Raw genomic sequence first — 17,878 nt, forward strand, 5'->3', positions numbered from 1 at the left:
GTTATAGTGTATACACAGCTAACACAGTAGTGAGAAGCACCTTGCTACACGTGGTGTTATAGTGTATACACAGCTAACACAATAGTGAGAAGTGACTTGCTGCACGTGGTGTTATAGTGTGTACACAGCTAAGATAGTTGTGAGTTTCGGGGGATATACTCAGGTCCCAGGCCGGTAGTGTTCATCCTGCCAAAGGTCGGAGGTTAAGATGGTGACGTACAGACATTCTGCATATACGTAATGACATATTTGGTGATATCAACATTTCGCTGTCCATTTGTCAGTAATGCATTGGTGTCAGTAATGATTCTCTATCACGATGTCAGGACTAAATCTTTGACAGACAATCATTGTGCCCTTGTATGATCCTTGTACCCTCTCACGACAAGCAGATTAACGTCCGCCATGAAAATCCAAGAAGAATGTCGGAAGTTCAATTAATCGTTATGAGACGATCCTGTCGGTGGCTAATGACACGTGACCCGCAGATGTATCAGTAGTTATTGGTGTCTTGCGTCTGTTGAGACTGGCCTCTCCACTCTCCACCATGAACTACAGCGCGGTGATGTTAACGTTGGTTCTCATGTCTGCGCTGGAAGCATCTTCGTCAGAGTTTGTTTTTGAGCTTGAGCAAGTGGCTAGTCACGTGAAACCGTGCCGCATCCATCATCGAGCTAATGCGTCCGGCAACCGAGTGGTGTGGATGTTTGCAGGGGAATACCTCAATATCAGCTTTTGTATAGATCAGCCACGAAATGTTTCTATCCGTGATTTCATGCATTCGAACGATGGCGGAAGTGACGTCATATCGTTACAGCTTGATGGAATATCAGTCGGAGTGATTACAACCCTTGAAAGATCCAACAGCGGCGCATATTGGGATGAATTTCTTGTGTCAGGTCAAGTCGGAGAGAGGAGCCAACTTGACCCTGGACAGCACACTGTGACCTTGATCGTTGCACGTGCTGACATGTATGGTGTGGAGGTTGACTCGGTGGTTGTGGACATGGCTGCCGTCAACCTGACAAAAGACGACATCCGGTGCACGGCATCGCCCTTGATGAGGGGAGACAACTCCGGCATAGGTGGCAGCTGTAAACCCTGGGAGGTGAAGGCAGACAAAACAACAGCAAGGAAAGGTTTGAGATTAATACTTCCCCACTAAAGGCGGAAACACAAACAAACACTGTGCATCATACAAACGTTACATCAAGTATTAATAGAGACACAAGACAAGCAGAGTGCATCACACAAACGTTACTCCATATATATATAGACACAAGACAAGCACAGTGCATCACACAAACGTTACTCCATATATATATATAGACACACGACAAGCACAGTGCACTACACAAACGTTACTTCATATATATATAGACACAAGACAAGCACAGTGCATCACACAAACGTTACATCATGTATTAATAGACTCAAGACAAGCCCCGTGTATCATAAAAAAACCGTTACATCATGTTTTTACTAGCCGTGGTTAAGCTCTGAAAATTACCCAAAACGTTACATCATACAAATGCAGACACAAGACAAGCACATCGCCGCAAAACGTTACATCATGTTTTCACTGATTCAAGTTAAAGCCCAATCTGCGGTAGGAACTACTGCACTCTAGTGGGCGGAGCTTATACGAGTCATCTGACGGGTCAATATGACGTCATGATAAAACATGAATGTCATTGGTTAATGGGGCGTGGGCCGTTTGACAACAAGGACGTAAGTTTGAATGGTTATAAATATAGATATCCATCAAGCGTTGTCGTGATGAATAAGAGCAGTGTAATTTAACAAAGAAACATACACTATGTCACCGCACCAATCGTAATCCAGTGGTGTACGGTATATCTGCAGTTTATGAATAGCATTTCTAAAAATATATACGGCAATCGGTGATGTCAACAGTGTTTTTTTCCGTTGTGTTCGTCTTGCTTTCATCTGGATTCTGGATGTAAAAAAACCTGGTGATGGTCTGGAATATTGTCAAGTGATGAAAATAGTTTTTGTCGTTTCCGTCACACGTTTTCATTGCCCAGCAGCAATGTGTTTTGGCAAAGTCTTACTTGTCCGAGGCGCCTCATGCCGAAGTCTCGAGATCCGTGAAACTTTGGCGGGTCCCATACAGTGACCCAGAGTCCCCGTTGATTGGCATACCAAGTGTCATTTGCATAAGGCCATCCATATTTCTTGTATGTGTTTCTCCCCAAAAGCCTCAACTAACAAGAGTGCGGGCGGACGAAATAAAATATATTAATTATAAAAAATGTCTATCAATAATTGTGTAAGTTACTTTATGACATTTTAAAAAGATTTACACACTTGGTACTAGAATCTAAACTGACGGCCAAAAGAAACGTTACCAACGATATTTCTAGGATAAAATATGACCAACACAATTTGAAGCAGTAATAACAATTGTATTGTAGAAATTCATCATTCACAACAGTAAAATTCGAATTTGCTGATTCAACAACAAAGTCCTTGACCTCCATCAGAGACATTTCTTGACATTGGGTCATTCGTCCAGTATTCGATCAACAACATTGGTTACAACTTTAAGGTGACGACGGCACACACCGTTCAATACGGGACATGACCTCCATGAGCGGCAATGCATCTTCGAATGCGGCGTCGAACTGAGTAGACAAGCGTCCTCACATCGACTGCAGGTATCCGATTCCATTCCTCACGGAGACCGCCTCCGTGGTCTTGTGGTAGAGCGTCCGCCCGGAGAGCGGAAGGTCCAGGGTTCGATCCCGGGCCGCGTCATACAAAAAGACGTTAAAAGATTGTACTTGTTGTTACCCTGTCTGGCGCTCGGCATTAAGGGGCTAAAACAAGGACTGGTCGGCTCGGAGTCAGTATACTGTGTCTGAGTGGGGTATTCATGTTAAACTGCGGCATGGTATCTCAGTGAGCTAGCACTATAAATCGGCATCAGTCCGGACTAGTACAAGCAGCCACACACACACATACACGTGCATGCACGTCGCTATATAAGTGCAATAATCTTGGACGCGACGTTAAACCCAATTTCACCTCACCTCACCATTCCTCACGGAACGCTTGTCTCGTGAAGGGAGGATGTTGACGTTTCCGAAGACGACGCCCCAGCTGGTCCCAGAGATGTTCTATGGGTGACAGATCTGGTGATCGAGCTGGTAACGGCAGGACAGTCACGTCGTTGGCGTTGATGTAGTCTCTAGTAATACGGGCTTTATTGGGTGTGGCGTTATCTTGTTGGAACACCGTCCGTTGTTGACGCTGGATGAAAGGAAGAACCACTGGCCGTAAGATATTGTCAGTGTAGCGTTGTGCTGTCAGATTGCCTTTGATGAAGACAAGTTCCGTCTTCTCGTCCCCGCAAATGCCGCCCCAGACCATCACACTTCCGCCCCCGTAAGGTTCCACCTTCTGGACACTACAAGGAGCCGTACGTTCACCACGTCGTCACTAAACAGCACTCGCCGCCATTCCCTTTGTTGCCATCGCTGAATTTGCCTGCACCACGTCAATCTGGCACGTCGATTTTGACGGGTCAAGGTCATGCCCTTCAAAGGGCGATAAGTCCGGAGACCATAATGTCGTAGTCGTCTGGTCACTGTTTGTCTTCTGACTGGATGTCCTAAGCTGTTGGCAGCTGATGACGTCACTGTAAGAAATCTGTTCCTCAGATGAAATACCTGTAAAAAGCGGTCATCCTGCGGGGTCGTGACCGCAAAGCACGTGCAAAGAACGACAGAGAACATGAAGGCTGTATTCGTGAGATGCGTTCTTTACTATTTTTTAACAGGTTGGCATCTTTGTTTCAAAGTGGCAAATCAGTTAATGTTGGTAACGTTTCCTTTGGCCCTCAGTTTAGTCTATGAATTAATTTATGACGTAGATCGGGTCGCTTTGCTTCGGAAACGAATTTTTAATTAACAACTAAAGAAAGGTAAAGTTGCCCTCGTGACGTATAGTAGCAATGGTGTGTATAGTAGCAATGGTGTATATAGTAGCAATGGTGTGTATAGTAGCAATGGTGACGTATAGTAGCAATGGCGACGTATAGTAGCAATGGTGACGTATAGTAGCAATGGTGTGTATAGTAGCAATGGTGTGTATAGTAGCAATGGTGACGTATAGTAGCAATGGTGTGTATAGTAGCAATGGTGTGTATAGTAGCAATGGTGACGTATAGTAGCAATGGTGACGTATAGTAGCAATGGTGTGTATAGTAGCAATGGTGTGTATAGTAATAATGGTGTGTATAGTAGCAATGGTGACGTATAGTAGCAATGGTGTGTATAGTAGCAATGGTGTGTATAGTAGCAATGGTGTGTATAGTAGCAATGGTGCCGTATAGTAGCAATGGTGACGTATAGTAGCAATGGTGTGTATAGTAGCAATGGTGTGTATAGTAGCAATGGTGACGTATAGTAGCAATGGTGTGTATAGTAGCAATGGTGACGTATAGTAGCAGTGGTGCCGTATAGTAGCAATGGTGTGTATAGTAGCAATAGTGTGTATAGTAGCAATGGTGACGTATAGTAGCAATGGTGACGTATAGTAGAAATGGTGCCGTATAGTAGCAATGGTGTGTATAGTAGCAATAGTGTGTATAGTAGCAATGGTGACGTATAGTAGCAATGGTGACGTATAGTAGAAATGGTGACGTATAGTAGCAATGGTGTGTATAGTAGCAATGGTGTGTATAGTAGTAATGGTGTGTATAGTAGCAATGGTGTGTATAGTAGCAATGGTGTGAATTGTAGCAATGGTGTGTATAGTAGCAATGGTGAGTATAGTAGCAATGATGTGTATAGTAGCAATGGTGCCGTATAGTAGCAATGGTGCCGTATAGTAGCAATGGTGTGTATAGTAGCAATGGTGTGTATAGTAGCAATGGTGTGTATAGTAGCAATGGTGTGTATACTAGCAATGGTGTGTATAGTAGCAATGGTGACGTATAGTAGCAATGGTGACGTATAGTAGCAATGGTGTGTATAGTAGCAATGGTGTGTATAGTAGCAATGGTGACGTATAGTAGCAAAGGTGACGTATAGTAGCAATGGTGTGAATTATAGCAATGGTGTGTATAGTAGCAATGGCGACGTATAGTAGCAATGGTGTGTATAGTAGCAATGGTGACGTATAGTAGCAATGGTGTGTATAGTAGCAATGGTGTGTATAGTAGCAATGGTGTGTATAGTAGCAATGGTGTGTATAGAACTGACTCGTAGGTCAGGCGCGAGATTCAAACCGAGGACACGTGACACGTTCATGGCAACGTCCGCCATCTTGTTTTTTAGACACGTGTTGTTCTACGTTTAACGAATGGTCAAGTAATTAATTGCATGATTGCATCCGGTCAGTTGACCCTTTATTTACGTAATTGAATATCGGGAGATCTTTCTACATGAACCTGTACCTTGGCTTTTTAATATTACCACACATAGCCCGCTACCGAATGCCCACAGAGAAATGTCTTCAACGCAAAAGGTTCAAATGTTTACCACATGTTCTCGCACTAAAATGGTCTCACAATGACATTCCATTCCGCGTGAGTCAAGACCCAACCCAACCCCCGGTCGTAGTATCATGTCCATATAGGGACATTCATTACTATCCCGTGTTCCACGGTTAACAAATGGTCACGTCATTCATTGCATGATTGCATCTGGTCAGTTGACCCTTTATTAACCTAATTGACCTGTGACGTCATGCATACATTTGCATATTAATGAGTTATTCTGCATATTAATCAGGCAATGACGTTGACAACACCCCCCCCTCCCCCCAAGGTCAAGGTTATGTGACGTCATCAGTCACGTGGGGTTACTAGGTGCACTTGTGACGTCATCAAATGTGGATGTGTGGATGGATACTTCTTACTTATTATCTACTCACGTGACATATTCACATATTGTAGTCAAGCTAAGAAATATTGGTTCAACTTCTTGTGCTTCAAATTAGGCCACTTCCTAAACACTTGTTGAAAAATCTGTGTAATAATTTAAGTTTTATAAATCTAATCTGATCACTGTATGGTATAGGTCTAACTGTGGAATCTAAATGACCTAAACTTAACAAATATCTGCATTATTCGGATTGAACTGAAAGAATCTTGTCGTCAAATTCGTATTTATGTACCGCATTAACCGAAACTCTTGTTCTGCTGCTGTTCTGAGGTACAAATATACAAAACAATTCACTTTGAGCACAAATGCATCGAAAGTGTTACATGTACACATGACCATGTGCTTTATAAATATTATTTGCAGTTGTCAGGAATCATCTCAATAATTGTTACAGGTTATGACGGCGTTTCTCCCGATCCTGTGACTGCTGAAGGGACAACGAGGCTGTTTGCTGATGGAGACAAGGGTGAACTCACAACGAGGCCGTTTGCTGAAGGGGACAAGGGTGAACTCACAACGAGGCCGTTTGCTGAAGAGGACAAGGGTGAACTCACAACGAGGCTGTTTGCTGATGGAGACAAGGGTGAACTCACAACGAGGCCGTTTGCTGAAGAGGACAAGGGTGGAATCACAACGAGGCCGTTTGCTGAAGGGGACATGGGTGAACTCACAACGAGGCTGTTTGCTGATGGAGACAAGGGTGAACTCACAACGAGGTCGTTTGCTGATGGAGACAAGGGTGAACTCACAACGGGGCCGTTTGCTGAAGAGGACAAGGGTGAACTCACAACGAGGCCGTTTGCTGAAGGGGACATGGGTGAACTCACAACGAGGCTGTTTGCTGATGGAGACAAGGGTGAACTCACAACGAGGCCGTTTGCTGATGGAGACAAGGGTGAACTCACAACGGGGCAGTTTGCTGAAGAGGACAAGGGTGAACTCACAACGAGGCCGTTTGCTGAAGGGGACATGGGTGAACTCACAACGAGGCTGTTTGCTGATGGAGACAAGGGTGAACTCACAACGAGGCCGTTTGCTGAAGGGGACAACGGTGGAATCACAACGAGGCTGTTTCCTGAAGGGTACATGGGTGAACTCACAACGAGGCTGTTTGGTGATGGGGACATGGGTGAACTCACAACGAGGCTGTTTCCTGAAGGGGACAAGGGTGAACTCACAACGAAGCTCTTTGTTGATGGGGATAAGGATGAATTGACAACGAGGCTGTTTGGTGATGGAGACGAGGGTGAACGCACAACGAGGCAGCTAACCAATAGTGACAGTGACACCTCCGTCGTTGCCTCTGCTCCTACTGCTACTGAAACATCTACGGCAACCTCACCACCGTCACCAGCTGCCTCATCGCCAAAGAGTAAAGAACCTTATAACTGCAGCGTCCGGACCCCATGCGCACACGTGTTACTCATATTCAGTCACATGATCATGTCTCTTCAAACTTTAATTAATCAGATCATCACCTGAACTATTCACACCTTTAATTATCTCACCGCTGTATAGAATGGATAATTCAGGATGCCACCTTGAATAATAAAATTGCATTATGAACTAGACAACGCACTTTGAATTATCTTATCGCTCTGTAATCATTTCACAATGCAGCCTTGAAATACTAGTATCTCACGATTATGTAATCTGATTAAGTCATAGTGCAGAAGGCACGGGTGGCCCAGTCGTCTAAGGCGCCGCAATTCGCTGTGCAGAGTTGCGTCCCTTAGGCACGCCAGAAACCTATGATCGTGGGTTCGAATCCCGGTTCACCCCGATTATGTTTCTAGGTTTGTCAGCACCATAGCCGTGCTCGTGGGTTTCACCGAAGTGGTAAACGTCTGAGACCTGCATCACTTCGGGCTTTCTTCCCACATTAAGCTGACACGCCGCGATATAACTGGAATACTGTTAAAAGCGGCGTTAAACCCAACTCACTCACTCACTCACTCATAGTGCAACCTTGATTTACTTATAACCTGGACATTTCACACTGCAGCCTTGACATACAAGTATCTCACCATTATGTAGTCTGATTAATTGACAATGCAACCTTGAATTATCTCACTGCTATGTATCCTGGATACAAGAAACAAGACAAGAAACTTGTAATCACATGACATTTGTTCCACTGTGTTGAATATTTGTTTTACATATGTCTGATCTGTTGTTCCTGGAACAGAAACAGTGTTACATATGTGTCTGATCTGTTGTTCCTGGAACAGAAACAGTGTTACAAATGTGTCTGATCTGGTGTTCCTGGAAAAGAAAAATTGTCACATATGTGTCTGATCTGTTGTTCCTGGAACAGAAACAGTGTTACATATGTGTCTGATCTGTTGTTCCTGGAACAGAAACAGAGTTACATGTGTGTCTTATCTGTTGTTCCTAGAACAGAAACAGAGTTACATATGTGTCTGATCTGTTGTTCCTGAAACAGAAACAGTGTTACATATGTGTCTGATCTGTTCCTAGAACAGAAACAGTCTTACATATGTGTCTGATAGGTTGTTCCTGGAACAGAAACAGTGTTACATATGTGTCTGATCTGTTTTTCCTGGAACAGAAAGAGTGTCACATATGTGTCTGATCTGTTGTTCCTGGAACAGAAACAGTGTTACATATCACAGCAAAAAAAATGCAGTTTCCGGTATCCGGATACCTGCCGGATACCACCGGACACTTACCCAAAACGCGTCCGGGTATCCGGTGGCAGATACCAGGCCGGATACCAGATCCGTGGTATCCGGCATGGACACCTCACCTGAAAGTATGCCACCTGGAATCCGGGTATCCGGCACCGGATACCTCACCGGATACCTCAATCTGGGTGTCCAAGGATCCGGCACCGGATACCAAGGATCCGGCACCGGATACCTCATTCTGAGTTTCCAAAAACATGTCACAATTTGGGGGTGCATTTTGTTCAATTAAGTGTGAAACACCTAAACATATATTGGAAACTAACCATGAAAATTGAACATTGCTGAAGGAATCCGGCAGGTATCCGGCAGGTATCCGGATGCAATTTTTCGAGATGTCTTAATCCTGGTAAATGATGTTAGCCTGGGCATATCAGATAGCTGTAGTAACATTCTGTGTCATTTTAGTTGTAAATATCCCCTTAAAGTTGAGATCTATGGGCATGTACTTTTGGAGAAGACAATTTTTTCAATCTTTTTAGATGTTAAGCTGTTTAATGAACAAACATCAGTTCTAATACATGTATGATGATACCCTTAAATTTCATGTTCAGACTTCCAGATTGTTCTGAGTGAAAGTATAAACTCATCGACTGTGTGCTCACTTTGGCCTTTGGTCCTAGTGAGATGATAATATGATTATTTGTAAAGGTACAAGTACTTGTTACGAGCATACCAGCTTCATTTAAGTTTTGAAACACAATATGCCTCACTCTGAGGGTGACATGTACCAGATTTCATCACACTACAGAGAGCTGTTCCTCAGTTACTGTGAACATTTTTACTGAAAGACATTGAAAGCTAATTTGACCTTCAATATCAGTTGCGACTATTTCAAAAACAATTGTAAATTGCTTCATTCAGTATAACATTGACAAACATATGACAATGATATACAACTATATGTATAAGAGTTATTTAGACTTCTGCAGGAAAAGGCACATTAGAGAACAAGAGTCATCAGAAAGATGACATAACCCCCCGGCAGCTGTCTGTAAAGTAACCACTAGTAAATGTGCAATTCTGTATGTAATGAGTCAACAGTTTAAAGTTCTTTAAGAAGCATACATTGTTTATCCACAAAAGATCCACCATGGTCGCATCCATATGAATGCCAAGTTTCGATCAAATACATTGAATGGTTTTCGAATTCTGCCCCAGAAACGAACCTCATCCCCAATTGAATCTATGTCCAACTTCATTCCATAAAAATTTTAAAAAATAAAAATTAGAAAAATCCCAAAATATCAAAAGGCATCACTTCAGTATGTACCTGATAGCTTTGCCAAGTTTCGATCAAATACACTGAATGGTTTTTGAATTCTGCCCCGGAAACGAACCCCATCCCCAATTGAGTCTATGTCCAACGTCATTCCATAAAAAAAAAAAAATTAATTTTTTTTAGAAAAATCCCAAAATATCGAAAGGCACCACTTCAGTATGTGCCTGATAGATTTGCCAAGTTTCGATCAAATACACTGAATGGTTTGGGAATCCTTCCCCTGGAAAAGGAAATGATTACGGATGGACGGACGGACAGACAGACTGGCTGATCGCTATATCACCCCGTATTATATGCCGGGGGGATAAAAAGTAAGTGTATGACCTGTTGCCAACTTCTATCCCTGCCCTAAGGAAGAGTTTGGCCATTAACAATTTTTTTGTCTGGCTATGACATTGACCTTTGACATAGCAGATCAATGTGTTATTCCAAAGATGTCCAAGCAATGCATGGTTTCATCCGATAACTATGGCTATCAAAGTGAGGCAAAATATTGGAAAATCCCCATTTACACACCTGGCTAAAGAAACATAAACAACAAACAAATTATCAATTTCTTTTATTTATATGCCTATATCACACACTGAACATTGTTCACATGATGGTTCCTGATGCAGTATGCAATTTCCTCCTATTCTTCAATACTCATAACAGAGTGGGATAACTGTTCGCTTGAAAGCATAAGCAGACCATGCTCACCAGTTCAGAGTTACTTGCCCTCAAATATCCTTTCCCTTCTATATTGCCATGGAAAAACAGGAACCAGGATGAGGGGAGGCCAGATCGGCTCTATCCCTGTTGCATTGTGTTAGTAGAATTGTGAACATTCTATTTGGTGTTTGGGTCCACATTTATAGACAAGTAGTCGCAAACATCATTCCTTTCAAGTGATTACCACATGGCCAAAGACAATAATTTCTTCAACGTCCTTGAAGGGTCCCACTCCGACTTGGCATTGGTTGGTCTTCTCACATTAGCCAGACCAGCCTGTGTGAGTGTGTCCCAGTGTCAATTGGGATATAACTTCTTGGTAGGCCCCCATTGAAATAACAGGATTCTCCTCATCACTGTCTGCCTATCACTTCTGATATCTGGAAGGGTCCTTCCAGACTGTCAACCAGTCATCCGGGTATCTCAAGCTGGACTTCAGTTTCTGCAAAATTATGTATAAAGATTGTAGCAATAAAAAAGAATCGTTGCAACATGTACTTACAGATAAAAGGCAGCAAATTCACTTAATTTATCGTCTTTGAATTTTGTTATATACCAAACATTTGAGATATATATTGTTCCATGCTGATGAGTTGAAACAATCATTAACTGACATCTCTTAAAAATGCTTGCCATACAAGCCAAAGTAATAGATGAGGTAGCAAGTGGGCTCATTGATCGCTCGTAATCGTACCCAATAACGTGGGATGTTGTCCATAACAGTCATCATCGGTGCTTCTTGATCGAGCTCATAACTGGTTTGCCTAGTTGAGATTTGAGATTTGATTATTTATAATCCTTGTCATTTAGCTGAACTATTGTTGGATGTGGTGTTAAATGAGTGAAATGGGAAGAAAGCCCGAAGTGATGCAGGTCTTACATGTTTACCACTTTGATGAAACCCACAAGCAAGTGTATGATGCTACCCTCGATTCAAACCCACGACCATTGGTTTCTGTCAAGCCCAAGAGATGCAACTATGCACAGCAAGTTGTGGTGCCTTTGATAATTAGGCCATCCATGCCAACAGGTGATAAAGAACAAGCAAACTGAAGAAATATTTGCAGAATAGCTACATGAACATGATGAACCAAACAGAATAATTTCAAATATTTACCACTCACTGCTACTCTTCTCTTGTTCCTCATTGCTTCCCTTTTTCCATTGATGCTGTGCAGATGACTGACTCATTCATTTATCCAGACATTCTGCAAAAATAAGTAGCATTCACATTACAGAAATATATTATTTAATTATGAAGCTTATACAAAACAAGGACATAACAGTGTAATTATAAAAATATGTTAAGCGTAAAAAAAGTAAAGTCTTTGGTGGCCATTATTGTAAATTATAGTCTGTATTAGCATCCCACAAAAGTTTAGAGTTAATAATCGTTCCTAGATCTTTGTACATTTCTTCATTATCTATAAAAAGCCGATCTAATTTGGATCATCTTGTTTTGACCACAAATCCATTACGCCCCTTATGCAAATCCTTGTCGTCATAACAAACAGTTGACCATAATACTACAAAAAGGACCCTTGGCGTTTACAGTAAAGTATGTAGAGCAGGAAAATATCTAAATCAATCCATTCCATAAGATCTCTGCACGGAAATCATAAGGTCACGAAGCCCTGCTACGTACCTGGCATCCGCATTTGCTGCCAATCGCCTTTCCAAATACTGTTGACTTCCGCGTTGTGGATGGCTCAGAGGAACTTCGGCCGGCATTTCCGTGGTGGAGGTGAATGAGAACAATCTATCGATACACGAGGTAAGCTTATCGTAATCAAGCATCACGGTGTATATCTATACACGAGGTTTGTTTACATCCATGTTCTAAAATGGCTCCCTGGACCGCAGGGGAATATGGGTAAATTGGCTTGTTCCGGGTTAACACAAAGCTGGGCCCCCGTCTCTAATATCACAATATTGTTTGGCGCAAGTTGACGACGCGCATAGGGAGCCGGGAACTAGTTTAACACGACATAAGCTGGTTCCCGGCTCTCTATGCGCGTCGTCAACTTGCGCCAAGTTATATTAGAGACGAGGCCCAGCTTATACACTGAACACAATCGGTCATTTCGTCAAAACTGGCCAAATATTGAGATTGCAGCTGAGGTAATGCTGGCAGCTGAAGTGACACATTAAGGTAAGGAATATGTGAATATTACAATGATCACGTATTAAAGTAATTTACCACATGTAAGCCTGTCACATGTGACACATTAACTTTCATAACCAACATGTAAGTAAATGTATCAGGATATAATTATATTTTTATATAACAAGTAGCCTGTCTATCATATGTTAGTATATGCTTATGTATATAATGAAGAAATATGTTTACTTTAACTGAATAATTTGTATGCTAATGTGACTCACTGTCTTATTTCATATACTCCCTTTACTCTGTGAGATGATTAATAGCCTCAACATATTTTTCCAGATGTGAAGAATCAAGAACAGCTTTAATGACAGGGAAGTTTTGCATCAGAGATCATCGTGAAGTGGAAGATAAGACATTTTAAGGGTATGAACATTTTCACTTGAACTAGCTGAACAATAACCATGATGACAACTTTATCATGGGGGAATTTTGGGTGGTGGGGTAGCCTAGTGGTTGAAGCCTTCACTCTTCGTGCTGAAGACCCATGCAGGTTTGATTCCTGCCACATAGCTGCGATATTGCTGAGTGTGGCGTTAAACATCAAACAAAGCTAACAGCCGCATACATACTCACATGGGGATTCCAGGTTGAAGTTAGTCCCCATCAACATGATCAACCTATGCTAGTTGTAAGAGATAACTTAATGGATCGGCTGATCAGGCTCGCTGACTTGGTTGATCCATGTCATTGTATCCCAATTGTGTGGATGGATGCTCATGATGTCAATCACTGGATAGTCTGGTCCAGACTTGATTATTTACAGACCGCCGTCATTTAGCTGGAATATGGCTGAGTGCAGAGTTAAACAACAAACACCAACATGATTCTACAACCTGCTCTTGTGGATACCATTTTGAGGATCCTACACATAACTTCTTTTCGGGTCTTAACTATTGCAATATGTTCTACTACATGTGTTTTAAACATATATTTTTTTCATTGGCTTATCTAAATGATGCTCAAATACAAAATAATTATTAATAAAATACTAATTCTATACTATTGCAAACTATCAGTTGAGCAATAATGTAATCATCTGATTATAATTAGATAATGAAGGAGAAGTCCATATTGATTAAATCTACCAGATTCTGAGATATAAATGCACGTATTGATTGATTTATTTCAATGTTTTCCTGTACATAATTTTCAACAATTCCATATAAAGCTTTCTTATATCCATGCTGTATAATAATACCTATTATTTCTAATAATAGCATAATTTGGACACACAAATAAGTAATGAATGGTATTTTTATAACAGGTGCCACACGTGCGGGATAGGTCATTTCACATGAATCATTTTTATGTGAATTTAAATCACTACAAGCTGATCTGAGTCCTGAAAGGATATGCCTTCGATTCTGTGAAAATGGAAATGCTTAAACATCTCCCAATATTAACCATGCTATTACAGAATCTGTTCACTTGTTTGTGTATGTAAAATATTTTTTCAACGATTACATCCATCTAATGATTGTTTGTATGTGTGATGTGCCAGTAGAGGTATATATGTACAAGCATGTGCATACGCGTATAAAAATTATGTATGTTTGGCTAGGTACCAGTATATGAATTAGTTGTTTTGTGCGACTTGTATATTAGCATCATCATAGTTTCAACAGACAGTTTATGTATATCAAATGTTAAATGTCTTTGTAGGGAGAATTGCATATCAAAACTGTCATTATTTTATTACTTATGAGTAGAACTTTTTAAGTATCTGGCAAGATACATTTCCTTGGTCCACAGAAACATGTTACTAGTAAACTGTAAACTGACTTGTCAGTGTGGTTGGAAACTAACTAAGCCGTCACTACTCAATTAAGTAATTAACAGATAATTGCAAGTGATAATACCCACCTGACACTAATTGCCCTGTTAATCCCTAATCCACCATGAGTTGACATTGAGTTCATCTTGCTAATGAGCTGTTGTGAGCGTAACAAGATGATAAACATCAAAGGTGGGGCAGGCTTTGATCAAGTGTTCTGTAGAAGAGATTATGTCATTTGTTTAATGTTTATTTAGGATTAGCTACATCCCTTGATCCTACCAAGACCATACTTGAGATTATCAGACAGTTTGTCTGGATACAACCTGATGTCTCAACTGTACTTATCGGATTCTGCCTTGTAGCAAACTATGTGTGTGACAAGGACTTTGACCACTCTGTGCAGATGCATAACAATGCACTTGGGGTATGATTCAATTGGGGTATGATTCAATTATGTCACACAAGTCAAAGATGGGTTCCACTGTATTTAGAAACAGACGATAGATGCAATACTGTGTAACTTTATAACAATCAAACGAGTATTCAAATAGGAATACACATATATTTACAATGACCCTTGAAAAGTTCCAAAACCAAATAGAACTACTTAAATTATGATTACACTTGACCAATATATTTGGCAGCTTTTCCCGTTATTGTTAATCTTAATTAAAGATAGGATAAATGATAAAAATATGATAATGATTTTACTCATGACTAATCATGGGCGGATACAGCTTTTTTACAGCTATTTATTGTCTTTGGTGGAAATTTATACAGAAATAAAGATTTATTTTCGAAATAAAAAGGGGGGTGCGCACCACAGCAACCCCCCCTCTGTATCCGCCCATGCTATTGCCAGCAGCCGAAATAAGGTCCCCCAAATGTAATATACATAGTTTTTAGTCGATTGTTCAGGTGGTTCTTTTCAGTTGATTTTTTGTATCAGTGTCTATTTTGGCCTACCAATTAATGGTAGATATTAATCATCAATAATAAGTGAGATAATTATTTTCAATGTGGCTCCCATTGCAACTGAAGCAAGGAACGATTCAAATTAAGCCTGATTCAGCTGCTACATTTATATGTACTTGCTTCTCTAATCAGTAATTCAATCAGTTGTATAGTGACTTGATATTTGGAGAAAATATCTGTTGTATGAAATCCTAATGTTACTTACTTTTGTATTTGAGATGATATTTGTATTTGGTAGCCTAGTGGGTAATGCGTTCTCCGAAGCACTGGGTTCTGTTCCCCACATGGGTACTGTGTGAAAAGCCCATTTCTGGTGTCCCCGCAGATATATTGCTGGAATATTGCTAAAAGCTGTGTGGAACTATACTAACTTGCACACTCATTATATAATATTTTGAGATCACTTACATTACTTGTGTGATTGAAAGTTTTGATAATTATGAATACCGTATTCGACAGAATAAGCGCCCAGGGCGCTCTCAAAATTTCCTGCTTTATGCTGGCAGCCTGAAATGTTAATGTACGACAAATATATTTTTCCAGAATGAAATTCCCCATAATTAAGGGTGCATATCACACACGAATGTGTATTATATGCAAATAAATAAGTCTTGTATACATTGATCAATTGGAAAGGGTGCTATTTGGGATTGTTAACGAGACAATATATTAGCAAATATTCCCGTGGGCGCTTATTAGAGCGAGGCGCTTATTACATCAAATACGGTAGTTCTGTTTTATGTATAAGAACCTATTTTATGCAATTTGCATTGCCTTGTTTAACCTTCCTTATGTTTTGATGTAATGCAAACATTTGAGAAAAAATCAGGTGAGCCTGCCTTATGGCACTACAGGAATTGTTTTCAGAAGATCAATTACAATTTTGTATTTTCTGTAAAATTTACTGTTTGCTATGGCTTTTTTACATTGATTAACATGGTTTGGTTAACAGTTGCTTGATAAACTGTCATTACCTTACTCATTGAGAAACCAACTTTTTACCCTTTGTCAATATATGTGTGTTTCTTATATTTTTAATAACAAGATCTTAAAGATGTTATAAATTGTTTCAGGCACCTGGATTTCACAATGACACCAGATCAGACAAGTCATACAAAGGACTCTCAGGGTGATGAATAATCCTCCCCAGAACAACTAGCAGGTTCACCTCAGAAAGTGATGATTCTGAATGACTAATGCCACATCAGTGTGATTCTGTAGGTTGTTTTATTACGACATTAATCAAGTCTAAAGGAATTAATACCACAGCAGTGAGACTATGTTTATGTGGTGTACACTGACGCTGACTATACAAATCTGAATGACTTTTGTGGTTTACTGCACAAACATAATTGACTTTAGATATTCTTCTCCCTTGAAATTCTTCTGAGATTTGACCGATTTGTTTATTTAGAAAATGGCATTGAAGCATCTGTTTCTGTTTTTGAATGTTCTTGCAAACACCTTTGGTTACTGAACCAATGAAATGTCATAAAATCAATAAATATGATCTGTTATCTTAACAAATTTTTTTGTTTTGCTTCTTTAAAGAAATATGATATTGATCATTCATAACATAGGTGCTAACATATATCAAATATACTAATGCCCTGAATGTTTTCCAACAATTAATACAGCTCACTGAATGAAGTTTTTAGTTCCATGTCAGTAGAAAAATTACATTGATGTTTTTATGTACCGGTACTTTATTAGGTGTTTTCTGTGGATGCACCCATTTGGGTTAATGATATTCTGTTTCAAACTTCAATGAAACTCGTCTGTCAAGATGTAACAAGTACTGATACAGTTCCAAAATAATCTTTTAATCTCACCAGGAACAAAGGCCCAAGTGAGCACATAGCCAATGACTTTCATTTGTTTTGTCAGAGTAAATATGGTGTCATGTCACTTTATGAGCAAAATTCCAACAATATCATGATGGGTGACACCAAGCAATGTACCGATGTGGTGAATCGAGCGCTTCAACCACGAGAAGCTAGAACAAACTGGGAATATGAAGATGAAATGTAAGGATACCATCATACCAGGACTGAATGCTTTTCATTTAATACGCTGAACATCTAAAATGAAATATATATGAATTTGAAAAATGTTTTCACCAAAAGTACCTGCCCATAGATCTCAACTTTAAGGGGATATTTACAACCAAAATAACACAGAATATTACTACAGCTATCTGCTATGCCCAGGCTAACATTATTTACTAGGAGAAAGACATCTCGAAAAATTGCATCCGGATACCTGCCGGATACCTGCCGGATACCTTCAGCAATGTTCAATTTTCATGGTTAGTTTCCAATATATTTTTAGGTGTTTCAC

At 40.3% G+C, this 17,878-nt stretch overlaps 1 protein-coding gene and 2 long non-coding RNA genes across 4 annotated transcripts; 2 read left to right on the forward strand and 1 right to left on the reverse strand.

Moving 5' to 3' along the window:
* The first annotated feature begins 516 nt into the window (after nucleotides 1-516).
* LOC139449120 (uncharacterized) lies at nucleotides 517-7,450 on the forward strand. Its single transcript, XM_071230604.1, has 2 exons — nucleotides 517-1,139; nucleotides 6,310-7,450. The coding sequence occupies exons 1-2, from the start codon at nucleotides 548-550 to the stop codon at nucleotides 7,395-7,397; spliced, it is 1,680 nt and encodes a 559-aa protein (XP_071086705.1). The 5' UTR covers nucleotides 517-547; the 3' UTR covers nucleotides 7,398-7,450.
* A 2,800-nt stretch (nucleotides 7,451-10,250) lies between these two features.
* Nucleotides 10,251-14,822, reverse strand: LOC139448420 (uncharacterized). 2 transcript variants are annotated; one of them, XR_011652084.1, is made up of 4 exons: nucleotides 14,650-14,822; nucleotides 12,262-12,375; nucleotides 11,734-11,824; nucleotides 10,251-11,058 (listed from the first exon to the last, which is right to left on the reverse strand). It is a non-coding gene; the product is annotated as an uncharacterized lncRNA (long non-coding RNA). The 2 variants fall into 2 exon arrangements; XR_011652083.1 differs by lacking the exon at nucleotides 14,650-14,822 and having other exon boundaries at nucleotides 12,262-12,458.
* LOC139448419 (uncharacterized) lies at nucleotides 12,633-17,025 on the forward strand. Its single transcript, XR_011652082.1, has 3 exons — nucleotides 12,633-12,768; nucleotides 13,066-13,149; nucleotides 16,612-17,025. It is a non-coding gene; the product is annotated as an uncharacterized lncRNA (long non-coding RNA).
* The last annotated feature ends 853 nt before the right edge of the window (nucleotides 17,026-17,878 follow it).

The sequence above is a fragment of the Haliotis cracherodii genome, unplaced genomic scaffold (genome assembly GCF_022045235.1).
Source record: "Haliotis cracherodii isolate W230 unplaced genomic scaffold, xgHalCrac1.p SCAF_7, whole genome shotgun sequence".
NCBI classification, from domain to species: Eukaryota; Metazoa; Mollusca; class Gastropoda; order Lepetellida; family Haliotidae; genus Haliotis; species Haliotis cracherodii.